The sequence below is a fragment of the Tachyglossus aculeatus genome, chromosome 1 (genome assembly GCF_015852505.1).
Source record: "Tachyglossus aculeatus isolate mTacAcu1 chromosome 1, mTacAcu1.pri, whole genome shotgun sequence".
Classification (NCBI taxonomy): Eukaryota; Metazoa; Chordata; class Mammalia; order Monotremata; family Tachyglossidae; genus Tachyglossus; species Tachyglossus aculeatus.
In genome coordinates, this window is record NC_052066.1 from 2,601,725 (window position 1) to 2,626,536 (window position 24,812).

Below are 24,812 nucleotides of genomic sequence, written 5' to 3' on the forward strand. Positions count from 1 at the left end.
GCGGGGATTAGAACCCATGACCTTCTGACTCCCAAGCCCGGACTCTACGCACTTGGCCGTGATTTGTTTTGTTAATGATCAATCAATCAATCGTATTTATTGAGCGCTTACTGGGTGCAGAGCACTGTTCATTTAGCTTTAATTCTATTTGTTCTGATGACTTGACACCTGTCCACCTGTTTTGTTTTGTTGTCTGTCTCCCCTTTCTAGGCTGTGAGCCCGTTGTTGGGTAGGGACCGTCTCTAGATGTTGCCAACTTGGACTTCCCAAGCGCTTAGTCCAGTGCTCTGCACACAGGAAGCGCTCAATAAATACGATTGATTGATTCCCAAGCGCTTAGTCCAGTGCTCTGCACACAGTAAGCGCTCAATAAATACAATTGAATGAATGAATGAATGAATTTATTACTCTATTTTACCTGTCCATATTGACTATTCTATTTATTTTGTTAATGATGGGCATCTAGCTTTATTTCTACTTATTCTGATGACTTGACACCTGTCCACATGTTTGGTTTTGTTGTCTGTCTCCCCTTTCTAGACTGTGAGCCCACTGTCGGGTAGGGACCGTCTCTAGATGTTGCCAACATGGACTTCCCAAGCGCTTAGTACAGTGCTCTGCACACAGTAAGCGCTCAATACGATTGAATGAACGGCCCGGAATGCCCTCCCTCCACACAGAAGCAGCGCGGCTCAGTGGAAATAATAATAACAATAATAGTAATAATAACAATGGCATTGGTTAAGTGCTTACTATGTGCAAAGCACTGTTCTAAGCTCTGGGGAGGGTTACAAGGTGATCAGGTTGTCCCACGGGGGGCTCACAGGCTTTAATCCCCATTTTACAGATGAGGGAACTGAGGCTCAGAGAAGTGAAGTGGCTTGCCCAAGGTCACACAGCAGCCATGTGGCGGAGCTGGGATTCGAACCCTTGACCTCTGACTCCATTCATTCATTCATTCAATCGTACTTATTGAGCGCTTACTGTGTGCAGAGCACTGGACTAAGCGCTTGGGAAGTCCAAGTTGGCAACATATGGAGACGGTCCCTACCCAACAGTGGGCCCAGCACTGCCGAGCAGGGCAATCAATCGATCAATCAATCAATCAATCGCATTTATTGAGCGCTCCCTGTGTGCAGAGCACTGGACTAAGCGCTCGGAAAGTCCAATTTGGCAACAGAGACAGTTCATTCAATTGTATTTGTTGAGCGCTTACTGTGTGCAGAGCACTGTACTAAGCGCTTGGGAAGTCCCAGATGGCAACATATGGAGACGGTCCCTACCCAACAGTGGGCCCAGCACCGCTGAGCAGGGCAATCAATCAATCAATTGTATTTCTTGAGCGCTTCCTGTGTGCAGAGCACTGTACTAAGCGCTTGGGAAGTCCAAGTTGGCAACATATAGAGACGGTCCCTACCCGACAGTGGGCCCAGCACCACCGAGCAGGGCAATCAATCAATCGTATTTACTGAGCGCTTCCTGTGTGCAGAGCACTGGACTAAGCGCTTGGATCAACCAATCGTATTTCTTGAGCGCTTCCTGTGTGCAGAGCACTGTACTAAGCGCTTGGGAAGTCCAAGTCGGCGACATCTAGAGACGGTCCCTACCCAACAGCGGGCTCACAGTCTAGATTAGAAGCTTGGCTCAGTGGAAAGAGCCCGGGTTTTGGAGTCAGAGGTCACGGGTTCGAATCCCGCCTCCGCCACCTGCCTGCTGTGTGACCTTGGGCAGGTCACTTCACTTCTCTGAGCCTCAGTGCCCTCATCTGTAAAATGGGGATGAAGACTGGGAGCCCCACGTGGGACAACCTGATCTCCTTGTAACCTCCCCGGCGCTTAGACCAGTGCTTTGCACACAGTAAGCGCTCAATAAATACGACTGATGATGATGATCAATCGAGAGAAGCAGCGTGGCTAGAGAAGCAGCGTGGCTCAGTGGGAAAGAGCCCGGGCTTTGGAGTCAGAGGTCATGGGTTCAAATCCCGGCTCCGCCAATTAGCTGTGTGACTTTGGGCAAGTCACTTCGCTTCTCTGGGCCTCAGTTACCTCATCTGTAAAATGGGGATGAAGACTGTGAGCCCCCTGTGGGTCAACCTCATCATCATCAATCGTATTTATTGAGCGCTTCCTGTGTGCAGAGCACCGGACTAAGCGCTTGGGAAGGACAAATTGGCAACATATAGAGACAGTCCCTACCCAACAGTGGGCTCAAAGTCTAAAAGGGGGAGAACAGTGCTTTGCACACACTAAGCGCTCAATAAATACGATTGATGATGATGATGATGATCATCAATCGTATTTATTGAGCGCTTACTGTGTGCAGAGCACTGTACTAAGCGCTTGGGAAGGACAAATTGGCAACATCTAGAGACAGTCCCTGCCCAACAGTGGGCTCACAGTCTGTGACAACTTAATCAATCAATCAATCGTATTTATTGAGCGCTTACTGTGTGCAGAGCACTGTACTAAGCACTTGGGAAGTACAAATTGGCAACATATAGAGACAGTCCCTGCCCAACAGTGGGCTCACAGTCTGTGACAACTCAATCAATCAATCAATCAATCAATCGTATTTATTGAGCGCTTCCTGTGTGCCGAGCACTGGACTAAGCGCTTGGGCAGTCCAAGTTGGCAACAAGATATTCATAACAATGACGGCATTTGTTGAGCGCTTACTATGTGCCAGGCACTGTTCTGAGCGCCAGGGTAACTAATTAATTAATTAATGGTGGCATCCCAGCTCCGCCACATGTCTGCTGTGTGCCATTGGGCAAGTCACTTCACTTCTCTGGGCCTCAGTTCCCTCATCTGTAAAATGGGGGTGAAGACTGTGAGCCCCACGTGGGACAACCTGATCACCTTGTATCCCCCCCAGCGCCCCTTGCACACAGTAGCTTGATCCCACTGTATCCCCCCCCAGCGCTTAGAACAGTGCACATAGTAAGCGCTTAACAAATGCCATTATTATTATTATTATTATTTATAATAATGATAATATTAGACTTTTAGACTGTGAGCCCACTGTTGGGTAGGGACTGTCTCTATATGTTGCCAGTTTGTACTTCCCAAGCGCTTAGTCCAGTGCTCTGCACATAGTAAGCGCTCAATAAATATGATTGATTGATTGATTGATTAATCCCCCCAGCGCTTAGAACAGTACACATAGTAAGCGCTTAACAAATGCCATTATTATTATTATTATTATTATTTATAATAATAATAATATTAGACTTTTAGACTGTGAGCCCACTGTTGGGTAGGGACTGTCTCTCTATGTTGCCAATTTGTACTTCCCAAGCGCTTAGGCCAGTGCTCTGCACATAGTAAGCGCTCAATAAATATGATTGATTGATTGATTGATTAATCCCCCAGCGCTTAGCACAGTGTACATAGTAAGAGCTTAACAAATGCCATTATTATTATTACTATTATTATTATTATTTATAATAATAATAATATTAGACTTTTAGACTGTGAGCCCACTGTTGGGTAGGGACTGTCTCTATATGTTGCCAGTTTGTACTTCCCAAGCGCTTAGGCCAGTGCTCTGCACATAGTAAGCACTCAATAAATATGATTGACTGATTGATTGATTAATCCCCCCAGCGCTTAGAACAGTGCACATAGCAAGCGCTTAACAAATGCCATTATTATTATTATTTATAATATAATTATATTTATATTATAATATAAATAATATTTATCTATTATATATTATATTTATAGTATAAATAATATTTACTACTATTTATTTATAATAATAATAATATTAGACTTTTAGACTGTGAGCCCACTGTTGGGTAGGGACCGTCTCTATATGTTGCCAACTTGCACTTCCCAAGCGCTTAGTCCAGTGCTCTGCACATAGTAAGCACTCAATAAATATGATCAATTGATTGATTGATTGATCCCCCCAGCGCTTAGAACAGTGCACATAGTAAGCGCTTAACAAATGCCATTATTATTATTATTTATAATATAATTATATTTGTATTATAATATAAATATTTATATATTATTATATTTATAATATAAATAATATTTACTATTATTTATTTATAATAATAATAATATTAGACTTTTAGACTGTGAGCCCACTGTTGGGTAGGGACTGTCTCTATATGTTGCCAGTTTGTACTTCCCAAGCGCTTAGGCCAGTGCTCTGCACATAGTAAGCGCTCAATAAATACGATTGATGATGATGATGATGATGATTGATTGATTAATCCCCCCAGCGCTTAGAACAGTGCACATAGTAAGCGCTTAACAAATGCCATTATTATTATTATTATTATTTATAATAATAATAATATTAGACTTTTAGACTGTGAGCCCACTGTTGGGTAGGGACTGTCTCTATATGTTGCCAACTTGTACTTCCCAAGCGCTTAGGCCAGTGCTCTGCACATAGTAAGCGCTCAATAAATACGATTGATTGATTGATTGATTGATCCCCCCAGCGCTTAGAACAGTGCACATAGTAAGCGCTTAACAAATGCCATAATTATCATTATTATTTATAATATAATTATATTTATACTATGATATAAACAATATGTATATATTATATATTATTATATTTATAATACAAATAATATTTACTATTATTTATTTATAATAATAATAATATTAGACTTTTAGACTGTGAGTCCACTGTTGGGTAGGGACTGTCTCTATATGTTGCCGACTTGTACTTCCCAAGCACTTAGTCCAGTGCTCTGCACATAGTAAGGGCTCAATAAATATGATTGATTGATCCCCCCAGCGCTTAGAACAGTGCACATAGTAAGCGCTTCACAAATGCCATTATTATTATTATTATTATTTATAATTATAATTTATAATTAATATTATTATTTTTTATAATTATTATATATATATTTATAATAATAATAATATGAGACTTTTAGACTGTGAGCCTACTGTTGGGTAGGGACCGTCTCTATATGTTGCCAGTTTGTACTTCCCAAGCGCTTAGTCCAGTGCTCTGCACATAGTAAGCCCTCAATAAATACGATTGATGATGATGACGATGATGATTGATTGATTAATCCCCCCAGCGCTTAGAACAGTGCACATAGTAAGCGCTTCACAAATACCGTTATTATTATTATTATTATTATTATTATTTATAATAATAATATTAGACTTTTAGACTGTGAGCCCACTGTTGGGTAGGGACTGTCTCTATATGTTGCCAGTTTGTACTTCCCAAGCGCTTAGTCCAGTGCTCTGCACATAGTAAGCCCTCAATAAATATGATTGATTGATTAATCCCCCCAGCGCTTAGAACAGTGCACATAGTAAGCGCTTAACAAATGCCATTATTATTATTATTATTATTTATAATAATAATAATATTAGACTTTTAGACTGTGAGCCCACTGTTGGGTAGGGACTGTCTCTATATGTTGCCAACTTGTACTTCCCAAGCGCTTAGGCCAGTGCTCTGCACATAGTAAGCACTCAATAAATACGATCGATTGATTGATTGATTGATCCCCCCAGCGCTTAGAACAGTGCACATAGTAAGCGCTTAACAAATGCCATAATTATCATTATTATTTATAATATAATTATATTTATACTATGATATAAACAATATGTATATATTATATATTATTATATTTATAATATAAATAATATTTACTATTATTGATTTATAATAACAATAATATTAGACTTTTAGACTGTGAGCCCACTGTCGGGTAGGGACCGTTTCTATATGTTACCAATTTGTACTTCCCAAGCGCTTAGGCCAGTGCTCTGCACATAGTAAGCGCTCAATAAATATGATTGATTGATTGATCCCCCCAGCGCTTAGAACAGTGCACATGGTAAGCGCTTAACAAATGCCATTATTATTATTATTATTTATAATAATAATATTAGACTTTTAGACTGTGAGCCCACTGTCGGGTAGGGACCGTCTCTATATGTTGCCAACTTGCACTTCCCAAGCGCTTAGTCCAGTGCTCTGCACATAGTAAGCGCTCAATAAATATGATTGATTGATTGATCCCCCCCAGCGCTTAGAACAGTGCACATAGTAAGCGCTTAACAAATGCCATTATTATTATTATTATTATTATTATTTATAATAATAATAATATTGGACTTTTAGACTGTGAGCCCACTGTCGGGGAGGGACCGTCTCTATATGTTGCCAATTTGTACTTCCCAAGCGCTTAGGCCAGTGCTCTGCACATAGTAAGCACTCAATAAATATGATTGATTGATTGATCCCCCCAGCGCTTAGAACAGTGCACATGGTAAGCGCTTAACAAATGCCATTATTATTATTATTATTATTATTTATAATAATAATATTAGACTTTTAGACTGTGAGCCCACTGTCGGGGAGGGACCGTCTCTATATGTTGCCAACTTGCACTTCCCAAGCGCTTAGGCCAGTGCTCTGCACATAGTAAGCCCTCAATAAATACGATTGATGATGATGATGATGATTGATTGATTAATCCCCCCAGCGCTTAGAACAGTGCACATAGTAAGCGCTTATCAAATGCCATTATTATTATTATTATTATTATTTATAATAATAATATTAGACTTTTAGACTGTGAGCCCACTGTCGGGTAGGGACCGTCTCTATATGTTGCCAACTTGCACTTCCCAAGCGCTTAGGCCAGTGCTCTGCACATAGTAAGCGCTCAATAAATATGATGGATTGATTGATCCCCCCAGCGCTTAGAACAGTGCACATGGTAAGCGCTTAACAAATGCCATTATTATTATTATTATTATTATTATTTATAATAATAATATTAGACTTTTAGACTGTGAGCCCACTGGTGGGTAGGGACTGTCTCTATATGTTGCCAGTTTGTACTTCCCAAGCGCTTAGTCCAGTGCTCTGCACAGAGTAAGCCCTCAATAAATACGATTGATGATGATGATGATGATTGATTGATTAATCCCCCCAGCGCTTAGAACAGTGCACATAGTAAGCGCTTATCAAATGCCATTACTATTATTATTATTATTTATAATAATAATAATATTAGACTTTTAGACTGTGAGCCCATTGTCGGGTAGGGACTGTCTCTATATGTTGCCAGTTTGTACTTCCAATCAATCAATCAATCATATTTATTGAGCGCTTACTATGTGCAGAGCACTGTACTAAGCGCTTGGCACTGTACTAAGCGCTTAGCACTGTACTAACTTCCCAAGCGCTTAGGCCAGTGCTCTGCACATAGTAAGTGCTCAATAAATATGATTGATTGATTGATTGATCCCCCCAGTGCTTAGAACAGTGCACATAGTAAGCGCTTAACAAATGCCATTATTATTATTATTATTATTATTATTCATAATAATAATAATATTCGACTTTAAGACTGTGAGCCCACTGTCGGGTAGGGACCGTCTCTATATGTTGCCAACTTGCACTTCCCAAGCGCTTAGTCCAGTGCTCTGCACATAGTAAGCGCTCAATAAATATGATGGATTGATTGATCCCCCCCAGCGCTTAGAACAGTGCACATAGTAAGCGCTTCACAAATGCCATTATTATTATTATTATTATTATTTATAATAATAATAATATTGGACTTTTAGACTGTGAGCCCACTGTCGGGTAGGGACCGTCTCTATATGTTGCCAACTTGCACTTCCCAAGCGCTTAGGCCAGTGCTCTGCACATAGTAAGCGCTCAATAAATATGATTGATTGATTGATCCTCCCAGCGCTTAGAACAGTGCACATGGTAAGCGCTTAACAAATGCCATTACTATTATTATTATTATTATTTATAATAATAATATTAGACTTTTAGACTGTGAGCCCACTGTCGGGTAGGGACCGTCTCTATATGTTGCCAACTTGCACTTCCCAAGCGCTTAGGCCAGTGCTCTGCACATAGTAAGCCCTCAATAAATACGATTGATGATGATGATGATGATTGATTGATTAATCCCCCCAGCGCTTAGAACAGTGCACATAGTAAGCGCTTATCAAATGCCATTATTATTATTATTATTATTATTTATAATAATAATATTAGACTTTTAGACTGTGAGCCCACTGTCGGGTAGGGACCGTCTCTATATGTTGCCAACTTGCACTTCCCAAGCGCTTAGGCCAGTGCTCTGCACATAGTAAGCGCTCAATAAATATGATGGATTGATTGATCCCCCCAGCGCTTAGAACAGTGCACATGGTAAGCGCTTAACAAATGCCATTATTATTATTATTATTATTATTATTTATAATAATAATATTAGACTTTTAGACTGTGAGCCCACTGTCGGGTAGGGACCGTCTCTATATGTTGCCAACTTGCACTTCCCAAGCGCTTAGGCCAGTGCTCTGCACATAGTAAGCGCTCAATAAATATGATGGATTGATTGATCCCCCCAGCGCTTAGAACAGTGCACATGGTAAGCGCTTAACAAATGCCATTATTATTATTATTATTATTATTATTTATAATAATAATATTAGACTTTTAGACTGTGAGCCCACTGTCGGGTAGGGACCGTCTCTATATGTTGCCAACTTGCACTTCCCAAGCGCTTAGGCCAGTGCTCTGCACATAGTAAGCGCTCAATAAATATGATGGATTGATTGATCCCCCCAGCGCTTAGAACAGTGCACATGGTAAGCGCTTAACAAATGCCATTATTATTATTATTATTATTATTTATAATAATAATATTAGACTTTTAGACTGTGAGCCCACTGTCGGGTAGGGACTGTCTCTATATGTTGCCAGTTTGTACTTCCCAAGCGCTTAGGCCAGTGCTCTGCACAGAGGAAGCCCTCAATAAATACGATTGATGATGATGATGATGATTGATTGATTAATCCCCCCAGCGCTTAGAACAGTGCACATAGTAAGCGCTTATCAAATGCCATTATTATTATTATTATTTATAATAATAATATTAGACTTTTAGACTGTGAGCCCACTGTTGGGTAGGGACTGTCTCTATATGTTGCCAGTTTGTACTTCCCAAGCGCTTAGGCCAGTGCTCTGCACATAGTAAGTGCTCAATAAATATGATGGATTGATTGATCCCCCCAGCGCTTAGAACAGTGCACATAGTAAGCGCTTCACAAATGCCATTATTATTATTATTATTTATAATAATAATAATATTGGACTTTTAGACTGTGAGCCCAATGTCGGGTAGGGACTGTCTCTATATGTTGCCAGTTTGTACTTCCCAAGCGCTTAGCCCAGTGCTCTGCACATAGTAAGCGCTCAATAAATACGATTGATTGATTATTATTATTATTATTATTAGACGGGCCGGGGCGAGGCGGGCTGGGCCCGGTTGCGGGGGGCGCGGACCCACCTGCAGATGCCCCTCGGGCACCGTCACGGGGCCGCAGCGCGTCAGGCGGGCGCAGGCCCCTCGGCAGTAGCGGTGGGGGTCTCCCCTCTTCCTCAGGTACTCGTCGTTGGCGCACTGCCTGCGGCGGCGAGGGGCCGTCAGGTCTCCCCCGTGCCCGTCCGAGGGGGCGTCTCCCCCAGCGCCGCCCCCGGACCCCCAAATCCACGCTCACCTGCTCAGTAGGATGGTGCCCGTGGGCCGGCGCACCTCAAACGTCGCCTCCAGGTAGGCGACGGCCTGGGGGAACAGCTCCTTCTGCAGCGGGGGGGACAAGCGGCAAAGCGGCTCAGGGGAAAGAGCCCGGGCTCTGGAGTCCGGGGTCCTGGGTTCGAATCCCGGCTCCGCCAACTGTCACTTCTCTTCTAGACCGCGAGCCTTCTATTGGGCAGGGACCGTCTCCGGATGTTGCCAATTTGGACTTCCCGAGCGCTTAGTCCAGTGCTCTGCACACAGGAAGCGCTCAGTAAATACGATCGATTGATTAGTCCAGTGCTCTGCACGCAGGAAGCGCTCAATAAATACGATTGATTGATTGATTCTCTTCTAGACCGAGAGCCTTCTAGACTGAGCCCGCTGTTGGGTAGGGACCGTCTCTAGATGTTGCCAGTTTGGACTTCCCGAGCGCTTAGTCCAGTGCTCTGCACACAGGAAGCGCTCAATAAATACGATTGATTGATTGATTAGTACAGTGCTCTGCACACAGGAAGCACTCAATAAATACGACTGATTGATGATTGATTCTCTTCTAGACTGTCCAGTTTTCTAAACTGTGAGCCCGCTGTTGGGTAGGGACCGTCTCTCTATGTTGCCAACTTGGCCTTCCCAAGCGCTTAGTCCACTGCTCTGCACACAGGAAGCGCTCAATTAATACGATTGATTGATTGATTGATTCTCTTCTAGACCGTGAGCCTTCTAGACTGTGAGCCCGCTGTTGAGTAGGGACTGTCTCTATATGTTGCCAACTTGGACTTCCCAAGCGCTTAGTCCAGTGCTCTGCACACAGGAAGAGCTCAATAAATACCATTGATTGATTGATTAGTACAGTGCTCTGCACACAGGAAGCGCTCAATAAAAACGACTGATTGATGATTGATTCTCTTCTAGACTGTGAGCCTTCTAGACTGTGAGCCCGCTGTTGGGTAGGGGCCGTCTCTAGGTGCTGCCGACTTGGACTTCCCAAGTGCTTAGTACAGTGCTCTGCACACAGGAAGCGCTCAACAGATATGATTGATTGATTGATTAGTACAGTGCTCTGCACACAGGAAGCGCTCAATAAATACGATTGATTGATTGATTTTCTTCTAGACCGTGAGCCTTCTACACTGTGAGCCCGCTGTTGGGTAGGGACTGTCTCTAGATGTTGCCAATTTGGACTTCCCAAGCGCTTAGTCAATCAATTGTATTTATTGAGCGCTTACTATGTGCAGAGCACTGGACTAAGCGCTCGGGAAGCACAAATTGGCAACATATGGAGACAGTCCCTACCCAACAGTGGGCTCACAGTCTAAAAGGGGGAGACAGAGAACAAAACCAAACCATGCTAACAAAATAAAATAAATAGAATAGATATGTACAAATAAAATAAATGAATAAATAGAGTAATAAATCTGTACAAACATATTTACATCTATACAGGTGCTGTGGGGAAGGGAAGGAGGTAAGAAGGGGGGGATGGAGAGGGGGACGAGGGGGAGAGGAAGGAAGGGGCTCAGTCTGGGAAGGCCTCTTGGAGGAGGTGAGCTCTCAGCAGGGCCTTGAGTCCAATGCTCTGCACACAGGAAGTGCTCAATAAATACAGTTGATTGATTAATACAGTGCTCTGCACACAGGAAGCGCTCAATAAATACGATTGATTGATTGATTCTCTTCTAGACCGTGAGCCTTCTAGACTGTGAGCCCGCTGTTGGGTAGGGACTTGGACTTCCCAAGCGCTTAGTCCAGTGCTCTGCACACAGGAAGCACTCAATAAATACGATTGATTGATTGATTAGTACAGTGCTCTGCACACAGGAAGCACTCAATAAATACGATTGATTGATTGATTCTCTTCTAGACCGTGAGCCTTCTAGACTGTGAGCCCGCTGTTGGGTAGGGGCCGTCTCTAGATGTTGCCGACTTGGACTTCCCAAGCGCTTAGTCCAGTGCTCTGCACACAGGAAGCGCTCAATAAATACGATTGATTGATTCTCTTCTAGACTGTGAGCCCACTGTTGGATAGGGACTGTCTCTACATGTTGCCGACTTGGACTTCCCAAGCGCTTAGTACGGTGCTCTGCACACAGTAAGCGCTCAATAAATACGATTGATTGATTCTCTTCTAGACTGTGAGCCTTCTAGACTGTGAGCCCGCTGTTGGGTAGGGACCGTCTCTAGATGTTGCCAACTTGTACTTCCTGAGTGCTTAGTCCAGTGCTCTGCACACAGTAAGCGCTCAATAAATACAATTGATTGATTGATTGATTAATACGTTTTGTTTCGTCGTCGGTCTCCCCCTTCTAGACTGTGAGCCCGCTACCGGGTAAGGACCGTCCCTAGATGTTGCCAACTTGGACTTCCCAAGCGCTCAGTCCAGTGCTCTGCGCACAGTCAGCGCTCAATAAATACGACTGAATGAATGAAATCAATCAATCAATCGTATTTATTGAGCGCTTACTATGTGCAGAGCACTGTACTAAGCGCTTGGGAAGTACAAATTGGCAACACATAGAGACGGCCCCTACCCGACAGCGGGCTCACAGTCTAGAAGGGGGAGACCGACGACGAAACGGAACATATTAACGAATTGAAATGAATGGAACAAATACGTACAATCAATCAATCAATCCATCGTATTTCTTGAGCGCTTCCTGTGTGCAGGGCACTGTGCTAAGCGCTTGGGAAGTCCAAGTTGGCAACATCTAGAGACGGTCCCTACCCAGCAGTGGGCTCACAGATGGGGAGACGGAGAACAAAACCAAACATACTAACAAAATAAAATAAGTAGAATAGATATGTACAAATAAAATGAATAAATAAATAAATAGAGTAATAAATACGTACAAACATATATACATATATACAGGATGGGGATGAAGACTGTGAGCCCCCACGTGGGACAAATGAAATAAAGAAATAAATAGAGTAATAAATCCGTACAAACATATATACATATATACAGGTGCTATGGGGAGGGGAAGGAGGTAAGGTGGGGAATGGGGAGGGGGAGTACTTATTGAGCACTTAAGCTGTGCAGAGCCCTGTACTAAGCGCTTGGGAGAGGACAACAGATCTGGTAGAAACGTTCACTGCTTACCAAGAGCCTACGGTCTAAGGCGGAGACAGATATTAATATGAATAAATAATAATAATAATGATGGCATTTATTAAGCGCTTACTATGTGCCAAGCACTGTTCTAAGCGCTGGGGAGGTTACAAGGTGATCAGGTTGCCCCCCGGGGGGCTCACAGTCTTCTGCCCCATTTTACAGATGAGGTCACTGAGGCTTAACAAATACTATCATTAATGTTATTAATATTAATCCCGGCTCCGCCACCTGTCCGCTGTGTGACCTTGGGCAACTCACTGCACGTCTCTGTCCCTCTCAGCTCCCTCACCTATAAAACGTGGATTAAGACTGCGAGCCCCACGTGGGATGACCTGATGACCTTGTATCTCCCCCAGCGCTTAGAACAGTGCTTGGCACATAGTAAGCGCTTAACAAATACTATCATTATTATTATTATTATTATTATTATTAATCCCAGCTCTGTCACCTGTCTGCTGTGTGACCTTGGACAACTCACTGCACTTCTATGTCCCTCAGCTCCCTCACCTATAAAACGTGGATTAAGACTGCGAGCCCCACGTGGGACAACCTGATGACCTTGTATCTCCCCCAGCGTTTAGAACAGTGCTCGGCACATAGTAAGCGCTTTTAAAAAAAACTATCATTATTACTATTATTATTATTATTATTCCCGGCTTCGCCTCCTGTCCGCTGTGTGACCTTGGGCAACTCACTGCACTTCTCTGTCCCTCTCAGCTCCCCCATCTATAAAACGTGGATTAAGACTGTGAGCCCCACGTGGGTCAACCTGATGACCTTGTATCTCCCCCAGCATTTAGAACAGTGCTTGGCACATAGTAAGCGCTTAATAATAATAATAATAATAATAATAATGGCATTTATTAAGCACTTACTATGTGCAAAGCACTGTTCTAAGCGCTGGGGAAGTTACAAGGTGATCAGGTTGTCCCATGGGGGGCTCACAGTCTTCAGCCCCATTTTACAGATGAGGGAACTGAAGCTTAACAAATACTATCATTATTATTATTATTATTATTATTAATCTTGGCTCCGCCTCCTCTCCGCTGTGTGACCTTGGGCAACTCACCGCACGTCTCTGACCCTCTCAGCTCCCTCACCTATAAAACATGGATTAAGACTGCGAGCCCCATGTGGGACAACCTGATGACCTCGTATCATCTCCCCCAGTGCTTAGAACAGTGCTTGGCACATAGTAAGCGCTTAATAAATACTATCATTATTATTATTAATCCCGGCTCTGCTTCCTGTCCGCTGTGTGACCTTGGGCAACTCCCTGCACGTCTCTGTCCCTCTCAGCTCCCTCACCTATAAAACGTGGATTAAGACTGCGAGCCCCATGTGGAACAACCTGATGACCTTGGATCTCCCCCAGCGCTTAGAACAGTGCTTGGCACATAGTAAGCACTTAATAATAATAATAATAATAATAATAATAATAATAATGATGATGGCATTTATTAAGCCCTTACTATGTGCCAAGCACTGTTCTAAGCGCTGGGGAGGTTACAAGGTGATCAGGTTGCCCCCCGGGGGGCTCACAGTCTTCTGCCCCATTTTACAGATGAGGTCACTGAGGCTTAACAAATACTATCATTAATGTTATTAATATTAATCCCGGCTCCGCCACCTGTCCGCTGTGTGACCTTGGGCAACTCACTGCACGTCTCTGTCCCTCTCAGCTCCCTCACCTATAAAACGTGGATTAAGACTGCGAGCCCCACGTGGGACGACCTGATGACCTTGTAACCTCCCCAGCGTTTAGAACAGTGCTTGGCACATAGTAAGCACTTAAATACTATCATTATTATTATTATTATTATTATTATTACTATTAATCCCGGCTCCGCCTCCTGTCCGCTGTGTGACCTTGGGCAACTCACCGCAATTCTCTGTCCCTCTCAGCCACCTCATCTATAAAATGTGGATTAAGACTGCGAGCCCCACGTGGGACAACCTGATGACCTTGTATCTCCTCCAGCGTTTAGAACAGTGCTTGGCACATAGTAAGCGCTTAATAATAATGATAATAATAATAATAATGATGATGGCATTTATTAAGCCCTTACTATGTGCAAAGCACTGTTCTAAGCGCTGGGAAGGCTACAAGGTGATCAGGTTGTCCCAAGGCGGGGGGCTCACAGTCTTCAGCCCCATTTTACAGATGAGGTCACTGAGGCTTAACAAATACTATCATTATTATTATTATTATTATTATTAATCTTGGCTCCGCCTCCTGTCCACTGTGTGACCTTGGGCAACTCACTGCCCGTCTCTGACCCTCTCAGCTCCCTCATCTCTAAAACAACGTGGATCCCAGACTGAGCCCCTTCCTTCCTTCCTCTCCCCCTCGTCCCCCCTCCATCCCCCCCATCTTACCTCCTTCCCTTCCCCACAGCACCTGGATATATGGATAGATGTTTGTACGGATTTATTACTCTATTTATTTATTTACCTATTTATTTTACTTGTACATAGCTATTCTACTTATTTTATTTTGTTAGTATGTTTGGTTTTGTTCTCTGTCTCCCCCTTTTAGACTGTGAGCCCACTGGTGGGTAGGGACTGTCTCTACATGTTGCCAACTTGGACTTCCCAAGCGCTTAGTACAGTGCTCTGCACACAGTAAGCGCTCAATAAATACGATCGATGATGATGATGATGATCAAGCGTGGCTCAGTGGAAAGAGCCCGGGCTTTGGAGCCAGAGGCCACGGGTTCAAACCCCGGCTCCGCCAATTGTCAGCTGGGTGACCACGGGCAAGTCACTTCACTTCTCCGGGCCTCAGTTCCCTCATCTGTCAAATGGGGATGAAGACTGGGAGCCCCCCGGGGGGCCAACCTGATAATAATAATGACATTTATTAAGCGCTTACTATGTGCAAAGCACTGTTCTAAGCGCTGAAGGTGATCAGGTTGTCCCCCGGGGGGCTCCCAGTCTCAATCCCCATTTTCCAGATGAGGTCACTGAGGCCCAGAGAAGTGAAGTGACTGGCCCAAAGTCACACAGCTGACAACTGGCGGAGCCGGGGTTTGAACCCACGACCTCTGACTCCGAAGCCCGGGCTCTTCTCCACTGAGCCACGCTGCTTCTCTGATCACCTTGGAACCTCCCCAGCGCTTAGAACGGTGCTTTGCACATAGTAAGCGCTTAACAAATACCATTATTATTATTCTTATTATTAAGACTAGGAAGCGCTTAATAAATACCATTATTATTATTATTATTATTATTAGCAGTAGTAGTAGTAGTATTCTTAAGACTGCGAGCCCCACGTGGGAAATCAATCAATCAATCAATCAATCAATCGTATTTATTGAGCGCTTACTATGTGCAGAGCACTGTACTAAGCGCTTGGGAAGGACAAATTGGCAACACATAGAGACAGTCCCTCCCCAACAGTGGGCTCACAGTCTAGAAGGGGGAGACGGAGAACAGAACCAAACGTACCAACAAAATAAAATAAATAGGATAGAAATGTACAAGTAAAATAAATAAATAATAAATAAAGGGAAAGGGACCGTGGCGGAGTACCCCCAGCGTTTACCAAATACGAAAACGATTATCATTCGGGATCACGTACCTGTATGAGACGCCTCTTTTCCAGAAGCAGCCTGGAAGCGACAGGAGAGAGACGGTTTGGTCCGGAGAAGCCGTCCCTGGAGGGGCGGGCTATGGGGGGGACGGCGGGCTATTTGGGGGACGGCGGGCTATTTGGGGGACGGCGGGCTCGACTTACTGTTGGACGCTCCCGTCGTAGACCACCCGAATCCTCATCCGCTGGGCCCCGGCCGCCCGCCGGGAGACGCGCTCGGCTCCCACGGGGACCTGGTACAGGACCTGAGGGTGGAGAAGGGCCAAACAGTAGCCCTCTGCCCCTCCGGCAGGCCCTGGCTATCGCTTCTCAATCATTCATTACTCCAATCGTACTTACTGAGCGCTTCCTGGCTGCGGAGCACCGCTCTAAGCGCTTGGGAGTCTTCCAAGCAGTCTTCTATCCATCAATCAATCGTATTCATTCAATCGTATTTATTGAGCGCTTACTGAGCTCCACCGAGCCATGCTGCTTCTGGGTGATAATCATCGTCATCAATCGTATTTACTGAGCGCTCACTATGTGCAGAGCACTGTACTAGGCGCTTGGGAAGTCCAAGTTGGCAACATATAGAGACAGTCATCATCGTCATCATCATCAATCGTATTTATTGAGCGCTCACTGTGTGCAGAGCACTGGACTAAGCGCTTGGGAAGTCCAAGTTGGCAACATATAGAGACAGTCATCATCGTCATCATCATCAATCGTATTTATTGAGCGCTTACTATGTGCAGAGCACTGGACTAAGCACTTGGGAAGCACAAATTGGCAACATATAGAGACAGTCATCATCGTCATCATCATCAATCATATTTATTGCACGCTTACTGTGTGCAGAGCCCTGTACTAAGCGCTTGGGAAGTCCAAATTGGCAACATATAGAGACAGTCATCATCGTCATCATCATCAATCGTATTTATTGCGCGCTTACTGTGTGCAGAGCACTGTACTAAGCGCTTGGGAAGTACAAATTGGCAACATATAGAGACAGTCATCATCATCATCATATTTATTGAGCGCTTACTGTGTGCAGAGCACTGTACTAAGCGCTTAAATAATACTGGCATTTATTAAGCATTTACTATGTGCAATGCACTGTTCTAAGCGCTGGGGGGGATACAAGGTAATGAGGTTGTCCCCCGTGGGACTCCCAGTCTTCATCCCCATTTTACAGATGAGGGAACTGAGGCACAGGGAAGTGAAGCGACTTGCCCAAAGTCACCTAGCTGACACACAGCTTAGAGAAGCAGCGTGGCTCAGTGGAAAGAGCCCGGGCTTTGGAGTCAGAGGTCATGGGTTCGAATCCCGGCTCCACCACATGTCTGTTGTGTGACCTTGGGCAAGGCACTTAACTTCTCTTAGCCTCAGTTCCCTCATCTGGAAAATGGGGATGAAGACTGTGAGCCCCACGTGGGACAACTTAATCACCTTGTATCCCCCCCAGTGCTTAGAACAGTGCTTTGCACATAGTAAGCGCTTAACAAATGCCATTATTATTAAGTGGCGGAGCCGGGATTCGAAACCATGACCTCTGACTCCAAAGTCCACGCTCTTTCCACTGAGCCACGCTGCTTCTGTGTAATAACGGCATTTATTAAGCGCTTACTATGTGCAAAGCACTGTTCTAAGCGCTGGGGAGGTTCCAAGGTGATCAGGTTGTCCCACGGGGGGCTCACAGTCTTCATCCCCATTTTACAGATGAGGGAACTGAGGCCCAGAGAAGTGAAGTGACTTGCCCAAAGTCACCCAGCTGACAACTGATGGAGCCGGGATTTGAACCCATGACCTCGGACTCCAAAGCCCGGGCTCTTTCCACTGAGCCACGCTGCTTCTCAAAACAAATACCACGTTTCCTTTTCTACCTTCATCTGCAGTGCCGATGGAGCTGGGCAGCCAACAACAATCAATCAATCAATCAATCGTATTTATTGAGCGCTTACTATGTGCAGAGCACTGTACTAAGCGCTTGGGAAGTACAAACTGGCATCACATAGAGACAGTCCCTACCCAACAGTGGGCTCACAGTCTAAAAGGGGGAGACAGAGAACAGAACCAAACATACCAACAAAATAAAATAAGTAGGATAGTTTAACAACAGCTAAACAAGGAGCGACACTGTACTTTCCAAGCGCTTAGTACAGTGCTCTGCACACAGTAAGCGCTCAATAAATACAACTGAATGAATGACAAGACTGTGAACCTCAAATGGGACAACCTGATCACCTTGTATCTACCCCAGCCCTTGCACGGTGCTTGGCACAAAGTGCTTAATCAATCAATCAATCAATCAATCGTATTTATTGAGCGCTTACTGTGTACAGAGCACTGTACTAAGCGCTTGCATGTGTTGCCAATTTGTACTTCCCAAGCGCTTAGTACAGTGCTCTGCACATAGTAAGCGCTCAATAAATACAATTGATTGATTGATTGATTGTACTAAGCGCTTGGGAAGTCCAAGTTGGCAACATATAGAGACAGTCCCTCCCCAACGGTGGGCTCACAGTCTAAAAGGGGGAGAAATACCATGATCATAATAATTAAACGCGTACTATGTGCCCCGTGCTGTACTAAGCGCTGAGGTGGAGACAAGCAAATCGGGCTGGACACCCGCGTGGGGCTCACCCTCTCAACCCACATTTTCCAGATGAGATAACTGAGGCGCAGAGAAGTGAGGCGACTCGCCCAAGGCCGCACGGCAGGGAAGTGGTGGAAGCAGGATTAGAACCCACGACCTCCACGGGCACTGGCCACGAGGCCTGGCTGCTTCCCCATCTCCGAAACCCGCGGTCCATCCCGGCCCGGCTCCCCTGACCCCTGACCCTTGACCCCTGAGCGAGTGCGGCCCGGCTTCCCTGACCTCTGAGCGGGTGTGGACCGGCTCCGCTGACCCCTGACCCCTGACCCCAGTGAGTGTAGCCCAGCTCCCCTGACCCCTGAGCGGGTGTGGACCGGCTCCGCTGACCCCTGACCCCTGACCCCAGTGAGTGTAGCCTGGCTCCCCTGATCCCTGAGTGGGTGTGGACCGGCTCCGCTGACCCCTGACCCTTGACCCCTGAGCGAGTGCGGCCCGGCTTCCCTGACCCCTGAGCGGGTGTGGACCGGCTCCGCTGACCCCTGACCCCTGACCTCAGTGAGTGTAGCCCGGCTCCCCTGACCCCTGAGCGGGTGTGGACCGGCTCCGCTGACCCCTGACCCTTGACCCCTGAGCGAGTACGGCCCGGCTTCCCTGACCCCTGAGCAGGTGTGGACCAGCTCCGCTGACCCCTGACCCCAGTGAGTGTAGCCCGGCTCCCCTGACCCCTGAGCGGGTGTGGACCGGCTCCGCTGACCCCTGACCCTTGACCCCTGAGCGAGTGCGGCCCGGCTTCCCTGACCTCTGAGCGGGTGTGGACCAGCTCCGCTGACCCCTGACCCCAGTGAGTGTAGCCCGGCTCCCCTGACCCCTGAGCGGGTGTGGGCCGGCTCCGCTGACCCCTGACCCTTGACCCAGTGTAGCCTGGCTTCCCTGACCCCTGAGAGGATGCGGGCCGGCTCCCCTGACCCCTGAGCGAGTGCGGGCTGACCCCCATGACCCCTGAGTGGGTGTGGACCAGCTCTGCTGACCCCTGACCCCAGTGAGTGTAGCCCGGCTCCCCTGACCCCTGAGCGGGTGTGGACCGGCTCCGCTGACCCCTGACCCTTGACCGAGTGTAGCCTGGCTTCCCTGACCCCTGACCCCTGAGAGGATGCGGGCCGGCTCCCCTGACCCCTGAGCAAGTGCGGCCTGACCCCCATGACCCCTGAGTGGGTGTAGCCTGGCTCCCCTGACCCCTGAGAGGATGCGGGCCGGCTCCCCTGACCCCTGAGCGGGTGTGGACCGGCTCCGCTGACCCCTGACCGAGTGTAGCCTGGCTTCCCTGACCCCTGAGAGGATGCGGGCCGGCTCCCCTGACCCCTGAGCGAGTGTGGCCTGACCCCCATGACCCCTGAGTGGGTGTGGACCAGCCCTGCTGACCCCTGACCTCTGAGCGGATGTGGACCGGCTCCCCTGACCCCTGAGTGCGGCCCAACTCCCCTGACCCCTGAGTGGATGCGGGCCGGCTCCTCTGACCCCTAAGTGGACGTGGACCGGCTTCGCTGACCCCTGAGCGAGTGTGGCCCGGCTCCGCTGACCTTTGACCCCTGAGCGAATGCGGTCCGGCTCCCCTGACCCCTGACCAGCTCCCCTGACCCCTGAGTGGGTGCGGCCCGGCTCCCCTGACCCCTGAGCGGGTGCGGCCGGGCTCCCCTGACCCCTGAGCGGGTGTGGCGGAGAAAAAGGCCAGGTTAAATCGGGATTGGCCCAGGAACGGTAGAACGCGTCATCCTGGTCTAGATTTTTCTTTTTAAGTTATGGTCGCGTCCGTTTTTATTTTCCAGACCCCAAAGAAAGATCCCCCTGGTCCCAGAGAACCTCTTGAAGAAGAGAAAGGCGTATCAGGCCTTCAAAGCCAAACCAGGCAAAACAGGCACTTCTGAACAAGAGGAAGGCGAGGGCTGCGCTCTCTTCCTCCCTCCAAGGCCCTACTGAGAGCTCACCTCCTCCAGGAGGCCTTCCCACACTAAGCCCCTTCCCTCCTCTCCCCCTCTCCATCCCCCCCATCTTACCTCCTTCCCCTCCCCACTGCACCTGTATATATGTTTGTACATATTTGTTACTCTATTTATCTACTTATTTTACTTGTCCATATCTATCCCATTTATTTTATTTTGTTCGTATGTTTGGTTTTGTTCTCTGTCTCCCCCTTTTAGACTGTGAGCCCGCTGGTGGGTAGGGACCGTCTCTAGATGTTGCCAATTGGTACTTCCCAAGCGCTTAGTCCAGTGCTCTGCACACAGTAAGCGCTCAATAAATACGATTGATGATGATGATGATGATGATGACTCCCCTGACCCCTGAGCGGATGCGGGCCGGCTCCGCTGACCCCTGAGCGGGTTTGGACCGGCTCCGCTGACCCCTGACCGAGTGTAGCCTGGCTTCCCTGACCCCTGACCCCTGACTGAGTGCGGCCCGGCTCCGCTGACCCCTGAGTGGATGCGGGCCGGCTCCGCTGACCCCTGAGCAGGTGTGGACCGGCTCTGCTGACCCCTGAGAGGCTGTGGCCAGGCTCCCCTGACCCCTGGGCGGGTGTGGCCCGGCTCCCCCGACCTCTGACCCCTGAGTGAGTGTGGCCCGGCTCCCCTGACCGCTGAGCGAGTGTGGCCCGGCTCCCCTGACCCCTGAGCGGATGCGGGCCGGCTCTGCTGACTCCTGAGTGGATGTGGCCCGCTTCCCCTGACCCCTGACCTCTGACCCCTGAGCGAGTGTGGCCCGGCTCCCTTGACCCCTGAGAGAGTGCGGGCCGGCTCTCTTGACCCCTGATTGAACGTGGCCCGGCTCCCCTGACCCCTGAGCGAATGCGGCCCGGTTCCCCTGACCCCTGACCCCTGAGCAAGTGTGGCCCAGCTCTCTTGACCTCTGAGCGAGTGCGGGCCGGCTCTCTTGACCCCTGAGCGAATGTGGCCCGGCTCCCCTGACCCCTGAGCGAATGCGGCCCGGTTCCCCTGACCCCTGACCCCTGACCCCTGAGCAAGTGTGGCCCAGCTCTCTTGACCCCTGAGCGAATGTGGCCCAGCTCCCCCGACCCCTGAGCGAATGCGGCCCGGCTCCCCTGACCTCTGACCCCTGAGCGAGTGTGGCCGGCTCCCCTGACCCCTGACTGGTTGTGGCCCGGCTCCCCTGACCCCTGAGCGGATACGGGCCATTCTACTTATTTTAATTTGTGAATATATTTGGTTTTGTTCTCTGTCTCCCCCTTCTACCCTGTGAGCCCGCTGTTGGGTAGGGACCGTCTCTAGATGTTGCCGACTTGGACTTCCCAAGCGCTCAGTCCAGTGCTCTGCACACAGTAAGCGCTCAATAAATAAACACGATTGACTGAATGCTGACTCCTGAGTGGGTGTGCCAACTTGTACTTCCCAGGCGCTTAGTCCAGTGCTCTGCACACAGTAAGCGCTCAATAAATAAACACGATTGAATGAATGCTGACTCCTGGGTGGGTGTGCCAACTTGTACTTCCCAAGCGCACAGTCCAGTGCTCTGCACACAGTAAGCGCTCAATAAACACGTCTCTATATGTCAACTTGTACTTCCCAAGCGCTCAGTCCAGTGCTCTGCACACAGTAAGCGCTCAATAAATACGATTGAATGAATGAACGATTGAATGTATGCTGACTCCTGAGTGGGTGTGCCAACTTGTACTTCCCAAGCGCTCAGTCCAGTGCTCTGCACACAGTAAGCGCTCAATAAATAAACACGATTGAATGAATGCTGACTCCTGGGTGGGTGTGCCAACTTGTACTTCCCAAGCGCTTAGTCCAGTGCTCTGCACACAGTAAGCGCTCAATAAATAAACACGAATGAATGAATGCTGACTCCTGAGTGGGTGCGCCAACTTGTACTTCCCAAGCGCTCAGTCCAGTGCTCTGCACAGAGTAAGCGCTCAATACATAAACACGATTGACTGAATGCTGACTCCTGAGTGGGTGTGGCCCGACTCAATCAATCAGTCAATCAATCAATCGTATTTATTGAGCGCTTACTGTGTGCAGAGCACTGTACTGAGTGCTTGGGAAGTCCAAGTCGGCAACATATAGAGACGGTCCCTACCCAACAACGGGCCCTATCGACACCTGTCTGCTTGCTTTGTTCTGTTGTCTGTCTCCCTCTTCTAGACTGTGAGCCCGTTGTTGGGTAGGGACCGTCTCTAGATGCTGCCGATTTGTACTTTCCAAGCGCTTAGTGCAGTGCTCTGCACACAGTAAGCGCTCAATAAATACGATTAAATGAATGAATGCACGAATGAATCTATTGAGCGCTTACTGTGCGCAGAGCACTGTACTAAGCGCGTGGGAAGTCCAAGTTGGCAACATAGAGAGCCGGTCCCTACCCAACAGCGGGCTCACAGTCTAAAAGGGGGAGACGGAGAACAAAACCAAACATACTAACAAAATAAAATAAATAGAATAGCTAGGTACAAGTAAAATAAATAAATAGAGTAATAAATATGTACAAACATATATACATCTATGCAGGTGCTGTGGGGAAGGGAAGGAGGTAAGATGGGGGGATGGAGAGGGGGATGAGGCTCATCATCATCATCCCAGATCCGCCACTTGTCAGCTGTGTGAATTTGGGCAAGTCACTTAACTTCTCTGGGCCTCAGTCCCCTCATCTGTAAAATGGGGATTTGGACTGTGAGCCCCCCGCGGGCCAACCTGATCACCTTGGAACCTCTCCAGCGCTTAGAACGGTGCTTGGCACATAGTAAGCGCTTAATCAATGCCATCATTATTATTATCATCAATCGTAAATACGACTGAATGAATGAATGAATGCACGAATGAATTTATCGAGCGCTTACTGTGTGGGGAGCACTGGACTAAGCGCTTGGGAAGGACAAGTTGGCAAGGCTCCCCTGACCTCTGACCCCTGAGCGGGTGTGGGCCGGCTCCCCTGACCCCTGAGCGGGTGTGGGCCGGCTCCCCTGACCCCTGACCCCTGACCTCTGACCCCTGAGGGGGTGGGGTCCGGCTGTGCCCGCCATGTGCCCGAGCGGGCGTCGCCTGGGGGTGGGTTACCTCAGCGGGCGGGGGCACGCGGTGTCGGCAGGGCTCGGGGGAGGCGGCGGGGAGCGGCGTCATCATCATCATCATCATCATCGCCCCCATCATGGGCAGGGCCAGGCGGTTCCTTCCTCCCGGCCCTGCCGCCATGGCCGCCTCCTCCTCCTCCTCCTCCTCCTCCTCCTCAGGCCTCCTCCTCGGGCCTCCTCCTCAGGCCGGCGCCGTTGCCATGGAGCACGTGACGCCGCGCGCGGGGAGGGGGAGGGGGAGGGGGCGGGGCCTCCGGGGGTCCGGGGCTCCTCATTGGCTGCCGGCTCCGCCCGAAACAGGCCCGGCCCGCCGAACGCCCGGCCGACCGGCCGCCGCGCGCCCCCTGCTGGGCCCACCGGGGCAGGCACCACGGCCGGCACCGGCAGCCACCCATTCACTCACTCAGGCTTTCATTCTTTTCTTTTCTTTCTTTTCTCTTTTCTTTCCTTTTCTTTTCTTTTCTTTTCTTTTCTTTTCTTTTCTTTTCTTTTCTTTTCTTTTCTTCCTTTCCTTCTCTCTTCCTTTCCTCCTTCCTTCCTTCTTTACATCTTCCTTCCTTCCCTCCTATCTTTCTTTCTCTCTTCCTCTCTTTCTTCCTTCATTTCTTTCTTTCTTTCTTTCTTTCTTTCTTTCTTTCTTTCTTTCTTTCTTTCTTTCTTTCTTTCTTTCTTTCCTCTTACTTTCTTTCTTCTCTTTCTTTCTTTCGGTCTTTCTGTCTTTCTTTTCTTTCTTTATTTATTTCTCTCTTTCTTTCTCTATCTCTTCCACTCTTTCTTCCTTCCTTCCTTCCTTCCTTTCTTCCTTCCTTCCTTTCCTCCTTCCTTCCTTCCTTCCTTCCTTCTTTCCTTCCTTCCTTCCTTCCTTCCTTTCCTCCTCCCTTCCTCCTTTTCTTTCTTTCT

The 24,812-nt window shown here is 47.7% G+C and overlaps 1 protein-coding gene across 1 annotated transcript in view; it reads right to left on the reverse strand.

Annotated features, from left to right (window-relative positions):
- The window catches only part of LMLN (leishmanolysin like peptidase), an 89,168-nt gene extending 65,119 nt beyond the window's left edge, over window positions 1-24,049 (reverse strand). The window contains exons 1-5 of the mRNA XM_038743586.1: window positions 23,899-24,049; window positions 16,405-16,505; window positions 16,249-16,279; window positions 9,534-9,616; window positions 9,323-9,440 (exon numbers count right to left, since the gene is read on the reverse strand). Of these exons, the coding sequence (XP_038599514.1) occupies window positions 9,323-9,440; window positions 9,534-9,616; window positions 16,249-16,279; window positions 16,405-16,505; window positions 23,899-24,033 (468 nt within the window). The 5' untranslated portion in view covers window positions 24,034-24,049. The remainder of the gene's footprint in view (window positions 1-9,322; window positions 9,441-9,533; window positions 9,617-16,248; window positions 16,280-16,404; window positions 16,506-23,898) is intronic.
- Window positions 24,050-24,812: the final 763 nt, after the last annotated feature.